At 39.3% G+C, this 7,109-nt stretch overlaps 2 protein-coding genes across 2 annotated transcripts; both read left to right on the top strand.

Moving 5' to 3' along the window:
• The first annotated feature begins 932 nt into the window (after positions 1–932).
• On the top strand, positions 933–1,589 carry LOC129924677 (uncharacterized). Its single transcript, XM_056021163.1, has one exon. The coding sequence runs from the start codon at positions 933–935 to the stop codon at positions 1,587–1,589; it is 657 nt and encodes a 218-aa protein (XP_055877138.1).
• An 854-nt stretch (positions 1,590–2,443) lies between these two features.
• LOC106055131 (uncharacterized) lies at positions 2,444–4,306 on the top strand. Its single transcript, XM_056021162.1, has one exon. It carries the CDS (start codon positions 2,444–2,446, stop codon positions 4,304–4,306), a length of 1,863 nt encoding a protein of 620 aa, XP_055877137.1.
• Positions 4,307–7,109: the final 2,803 nt, after the last annotated feature.

Below are 7,109 nucleotides of genomic sequence, written 5' to 3'. Positions count from 1 at the left end.
AGGACGAAGGGGGATGGGAGCGGGCGGGTTTGACAGTCCAGCCAGCCATCATGTTAATACCCACTTGTTCTCCCCCCCCCCCCCACTTATTTTTTTTCGTGGGGTTACTATCCACAGAAATAAGAGAGTGATCTTTCCTTTACTTCTTGCTCGTCCAAAACTGTTGAGGGAAGAAGAGAATTATATATATACTAGTCGACAGCCGGCGTAACATACGCCACTTTTTTGCAGGGCCGGCATTAGGCCACTGCAACCTATGCGACCGCACTTATATATGACCCTCTCTAATTCAAGGTGTATAAATTATTAAATTAAAGCATTTTATAACTTAAAACAGATTTCCCGCGCCCTCCTGTCGATTTACCAGGAGCTGCTGGAAATCTCCCAAAATCGCAAAATATACGAAAAAGTCCTTAAAATATACGAAAATATACTCACAAAAATTGTCATTTTGGGGTGTCATTCAATATGGAAAACGCCAATCTTACGCGCGGCATTATGCATCAGCCGTAATTGTGTCACCTGGTGAAAGAAGCTTCTCGCTCCTTGTTATGAAAATTATATTCTGTATCGGTTATCGTTCTTATTTTTACATGTGCTTGTAACTCGTCCGTAAGAATGTGTTCACGAAATGTGTGTTGTGTAGTCATTCAGTGTATTAAAGCCATACTATACAGACATGGTTTTTGGACTCTCTTATCTTTATGTTCATAACAATTTAAAACACTGAATCAAACTGTGAAGTTGTAAGAATTTCGAAATGGATAGGATATTTCGCCCAGAGAAGTTTGACATCGAGCCCACAGCACCTCAAGCAGCAGAGCATTGGCAGCACTGGTATAAAACTTTTTAAAATTTTATATCAGTAGTATCAGTAGATAATCTTGATACTAAGAAACTAGATAAACTATATCTCTCCTGCTGTATATCAAATGATACTTGATAAAGAGACATTTGATGAAGCAATCCAGACTCTAAATAGCATCTACATTCAACCAAAGAATGAGGTGTTTGCTAGGCACAGGCTAGCTACTTGCAAACAAGAGCAAGGTCAAACGATAGACGCCTACATGCAGAAATTAATAATTCTATCCAAAGATTGCAACTTCAAAGCGGTGACTGCTGAACAACACCGAGAAGAGGCGATTAGAGATTCGTTTATCAATGGACTAGTGTCCAACAGCATTCGAAAACGTCTTCTTGAAAAGACTGTTTTGAGTTTAAAGGACGCCTTCGAGGAGGCTAGCTTACTAGAACATGCTTATCAGCGCTCATTACAGTATGAATCATCACAGCCGGAAACTAATTGCGCGGCAACTACTCTCACCAATTCTTCGGCCTCACCCTTGCCAAATGTAACAATTCCTCAAAATGCATTAGATTGCAATTGTTACTTTTGCGGCAGGGCTAAGCATCGCCGCTCTCAATGCCCTGCAAGTGAAGCCACATGCAATCAGTGCTTCAAAAAGGTTCACTTTCAAAGAGTTTGCAAATCTAGATCTTCAACAGTTTCGGCTATCGCTACTGTGCAGCCTTTGAATTTAAACAAATCTACAATACCAAAATTTGCATCAACAACGTGCCATTGAAAGCCCTAGTAGACACTGGGAGCTGTGTAAGCTATATTTCGACGCACATTGCTAAGAAGCACAAATGGCAGACATGTTCCTCAGGCAACAGAATTTTTATGGCTTCCACGCATCTATCTCAAATCACTCAAGGACATATCTACGCTAACATACGTCTCAAAAATGAACGATACGAGGGAGTTAGACTTTCTCTACTAGACAATTTATGCCCTGACGTAATTCTTGGACTTGACTTTATAAGTTTGCACCAAAACTTGTTTATTCCTTTCGATGGCCAGAAACCATCGTTGTGCCTGAGTACTCTACAGCCAGCGAGGGTAGAAGCTCCTAGCCTATTTAGTAATCTGTCACCAAACTGTACCCCAGTGGCTACAAGGTCTCGCAGATATGCCTACTCAATCCCAAATAGAAAGTTTATAGAGAAGGAAATTCAACAACTAATAAAGGATGAAATTATTGAACCATCTAAATCTCCCTGGCGTGCACAAGTCCTAGTCACAACAAATGACAGACATAAGAAAAGAATGGTTATAGACTACAGCCAAATCATAAACCGGTTCACTCAACTAGACGCCTACCCTATGCCCAGAATTGATGAACTAGCAGAAAAGATTTCCCAGTACTCTGTATATAGCACTTTAGACCTGAAAAGTGCATACCATCAGATTCCTATAAAAGAAGAGGAAAGGCCGTTCACAGCCTTCGAAGTATGTGGGAAACTGTATCAATTCCGTCGGATTCCGTTTGGCGTTACGAATGGAGTCGCCTGTTTTCAGCGTACGAATGACAAAATCATCGAAGACGAACGACTCACTGACACTTTTGTTTAAGTGGACAATGTGACCATCTGCGGTATGGACTCTGAATCACACGACCGAAACCTACAGCGATTTCTTGATAGTGCTCAAAAGTATGGAATCACTTTTAATGAAACAAAAAGTGAAATTAGCACTGCTAAAGTGAGACTGTTAGGATACGAGATTTCCAAAGGACAACTTAAGCCGGATCCTGAGAGATTTCGCGCTCTAAGGGAATTACCCGTACCAGGGAACATGCGTGAACAGAAACGAGTAGTGGGTCTTCTGGCTTACTACTCACAGTGGATACCTAACTTCTCAACAAAAATAAGCCTGTTAACAAGAAATCAACAATTTCCTGTCTCCGAAGAAGTCAAAAGAACATTTGAAAGTTTGAAAAATGAGCTGGAAAAAGCTGCCGTATATACTATAGATCCAAATCGCCCTTTAACCGTTGAGACGGATGCTTCTGATATAGCCATTGCAGCTACCCTCAACCAAGATGGCCGGCCCGTTGCTTTCTTCTCTCGCTCATTAACAAAAAGTGAAAGAAAACACTCTTCAGTTGAGAAAGAAGCATATGCCATTGTTGAGTCGCTGAGGAAATGGAAACATTTCTTAGTTGGTAAAGCGTTCACACTTGTTACGGATCAGCGATCTGTCTCTTTCATGTATAACAGGTCAAACAAAGGAAAAATTAAAAATGAAAAATACCAGAGGTGGAAACTAGAACTCTCGTGTTTCCACTATGACGTCATCTATCGCCCTGGCAAGCAGAACACTGTAGCTGATACATTTACCAGAAACTATCTATCTGCCGTCACTCGCAATGACCTTAAATTGCTGCACACTAGTCTTTGCCACCCGGGCGTTACTCGACTATTGCACTACGTAAGGACTAAAAATCTTCCATTTTCCTGTGATGACGTCAGAACTGTAATAGAGCAATGTCAAACTTGTGCAGAACTAAAGCCCCGTTTTTTTCGACAGCCGACCGGAGAACTGATTAAAGCAACTCAACCTTTTGAGAGAATTAGTATGGATTTCAAGAGACCTCTCTCTACTGTTTCAAGAAATAGATATCTACTTACCATTATAGATGAATTCTCTAGATTTCCATTTGCATTTGCATGTCCCGATATGTCTTCCTCTACGGTTGTTAAATGTCTCAATGAACTATTCGCCCTATTTGAATTTCCAGCGTACGTCCACACTGACAGGGGAACTTCGTTTATGTCTACAGAGGTGCAGCATTTCCTCCACGAGAGAGGAATTGCAACCAGTAGAACGACCCCTTACAGCCCGAGACGGAACCAACAAATAGAGAAACTTAACGGGACTTTATGGAAAGCCATCACCTTGGCTCTACATTCTAAGGAATTGGACATAGCTAAATGGGAACTAGTACTAAATGATGCTCTGCAGTCCATCCGGTCATTACTATGCACTGCAACTAACAGGACACCACATGAACGACTTCTTGGGTTCAACCGAAGAAGTGGTTCCGGGACATCCTTGCCAACATGGTTGACCAGTCCAGGTCCTGTCCTGCTGAAGAAGAACGTTAGATCATCTAAATATGATCCCATAACAGAGGAAGTTGATTTGGTAACATGCAACCCTCAGTACGCTGTTATCCGAACACCAAACGGCCGAGAGGAAACTGTCTCATTACGAATGGTAGCCCCTAGGGAGGATCAAAAAGTTATAGAAAATGAGAATCAGAGTAGAACAGAGCTTGATATTGGCTGCCCCGTCCAAAGCTCACCTCCCAGGAATCAACCGACTGATTCTATCATGCCTGAAGAAACCACCAGCACCACCGAAGACATAGCCAGACCGTCCGAAACTCAAGCAGATGAAACTACACATACATACAATCTTAGAGTAAGGAGAACTAGGCCCAACTATAAAGTGTAAAAGCTCATCAGCTTACTAGAACTCTTATTTTGTTTATTTGACTACTTTCTTTTGGCTTTGTTGACTTTAATGTGATATTTGATCTATCATGATATATTTTAATAAGCTATTTGATTTATCATGTTATATCAACATGTTACATTATGTCATGCTATTCTACATTGTTTGTTTACTTGAATCTCTATTATTATTCTACACTTACTTAATTCTTTTATTGTTTATAATACTAGTTAGCATAATTTGAACCGGGGGTGAATGTTATGAAAATTATATTCTGTATCGGTTGTCGTTCTTATGTTTACATGTGCTTGTAACTCGTCCGTGAGAATGTGTTCACGAAATGTGTGTTGTGTAGTCATTCAGTGTATTAAAGCCAGACTATACAGACATGGTTCTTATGTTTATGTTCATAACACTCCTCAAACTAATGAAGAATTACTTGAGGTCAACAATTCTCAAACTTGACTCAAAGATCCATTGAAACATTTGGTAATTCTTGCTATTGAGCGTGATATATGTAGGAAACAGAATTATTATGCTATACTGTATGACTTTGCTACAGCAACGCTCGTAAAGTAATTCTGTAAGAAGTAAAGAATGAATAAAATGCATAGACGAATTTATTTTCTAATACAAACTCTTAAATTTCACTTATTATCCGCTTCCCTGCCCAAACTTGGCGCCGCGAAATCCGTGATACGTGACAGTAATCATAATGCAAATGTCTGATATTTATGTTGCATTTTTTTTTAAAGCTGAAAATTTCTTAGTGTTTGATATATGAAATTTTATCTTTATGAATTGCATTTATTTACTTTTCTAATGCGTATCATATTTATGTGACAATTTAAAAAGCAAGTTGGATCGTAGATAACAGTCCAAGCAACATTTAATTGCGTTGCTACAAAATTGAGGCCCGTTTATTACATTAAAAGACAAAGAAAAGAAGGTATAAAGCCTGGAAAGAAATCAAAGGGCGTAGCCAGGGGTGGACTGGCTATTTGGGCATTTTAGCAAATGCTCTGTGGGCCGATACCCAATTGGGCCGGTAGGGTAATTGGGCCGGTAGGGCCAGTGAAAGAGTCACATGGATGCCACTAAGTCATTTAACAAATATTTTATAATATTCTTTTATAAAAATAATTATATGTGAACTCCATTAAGGTAATGAAAATTGCCAGCCTGATGCAGCATCTAACTGTGCATATCCTCCTACACAACTCAAGCTCAATCCCCATCCTTGGCTGCACTGGGGCAGTAAGTAATTCCCTTTCAGACAATAAGGTTCGGGGTAACTGATAGTCTGACCCCCCCCCCACCAGGCTACGCCCTTGTATCATATTATATGTGTATACTCTTCAAAATATATAAAGTTTGATAGCGCATCGAAAACTGGACGTTTGTTTGCGTAGGATTATGTAATGCATGGACGTAGCCAGGAAGGGTTGGGGTTCAACCCCCCCCCCCCCCCCGAAATAAAATCCCCCCCCCCCGCAGGGGGAGTGTCGGTGTTTAGTGACTGCCTCGGGAAAAATATATATGTGTGTGTGTGTAGATAATTAATCTTTATGACATTCTGACCCTTCATTCTTTCGGAAGACGTCTACTGTACTCTAGAATAGGTTCTTCCTGGAGTTAGAGGAAAAATTGTAGACTCCCCGTCCTTGCCAGCTAGTGGGTCTGGGGGAGCGCTGGGAGCCAAGCATTATTTCCTGTATTGAAAGCCAACAAAATGCATATTCTGAGGTATCTACAGTGCATAATCGTGCTATTAAAAAGTTTTATTTCAAAAACCTAATCTGCTATTCTTACTGACTTCGACACACCCGCGCTGTTCGGCGTATTTGGCGGCAAGCTGTTTCCACAAAAATCTGTCACTGGCAATGTCTAAAGCCTCTAAGAACCTCCATGAATGTGTGGCGCCAAGTTATACTATGATGTCATCGCAACTCATATTATGCGTAATTCATTTTGTCCGAGAACATGTCCCGAAAACCTCATGCGACGCTCTTTCACAACTTTACTAAGGGGTCGATAAAAAATTCTGGCTACGCCGATGATATAATGTTTTATATTTATAAATACATATAAGCAATACAAAACAGCATAAATGTGTTTGAAATGAATAAATTATTAAATGTTTTGGAAACTTTTTGGTATTTTAATAGATTTAAGACGTTACTTCAAAAAAAAAAAAAATTACTACGTCCGACGCTTTTCATGTATCATTCTGTTGTTCTGTGACTTAAATTACTCTAAGTCGTTGGTTTTCCTGTCTGACTCAGGTAGCCCATTCCATTAAAGATTAGAGAACGCAGAACGGTTAGAGAGGCACTTACTTAATGTGAAAAGCTCTTGCTTCGTCCTAGTACATTCTCAAAAACGCGAAATGTATATGTATACCATGATCAGTTATTTAAAATATAGGCTATAGGCCTAAATTTAACTCTTTCTCTCCTAACAGACAATACCAACGTTGATTTCACCTTAATGTGGTAAATAATTACGGAGAGAAAGTGATAAATCTCCTTTCATTAAATATCGGATGTGACAGCGCTATATAAACCAGATAATTATTATACGTTTTTCCATAATTACTGACTGCATATGTGCATACTAAGCATAAGTTGCCATTAATTATAATAGCAAAACAAAGTATTTAGATCTAGATTTAGATCTGGTTTTTTAAAAACATACAATAATTTATTTTTTTGTGTAAGCTAAAGTGTAGTTTTTTTTAGATCTATGTTATTAAAAAAAAAACGAAAAGAAAGCTTTTGGTTTTCTGTACAAATCACAGAAA

The sequence above is a fragment of the Biomphalaria glabrata genome, chromosome 2 (assembly GCF_947242115.1).
Source record: "Biomphalaria glabrata chromosome 2, xgBioGlab47.1, whole genome shotgun sequence".
Taxonomy (NCBI): Eukaryota; Metazoa; Mollusca; class Gastropoda; family Planorbidae; genus Biomphalaria; species Biomphalaria glabrata.
This window is presented reverse-complemented; position numbering and strand designations above follow the sequence as displayed.

Bases quoted from the DNA above. Each gene is read 5' to 3' on its own strand.
- LOC129924677 (XM_056021163.1), top strand. From the start codon at position 933: ATGATACTTGATAAAGAGACATTTGATGAAGCAATCCAGACTCTAAAT.
- LOC106055131 (XM_056021162.1), top strand. From the start codon at position 2,444: ATGGACTCTGAATCACACGACCGAAACCTACAGCGATTTCTTGATAGT.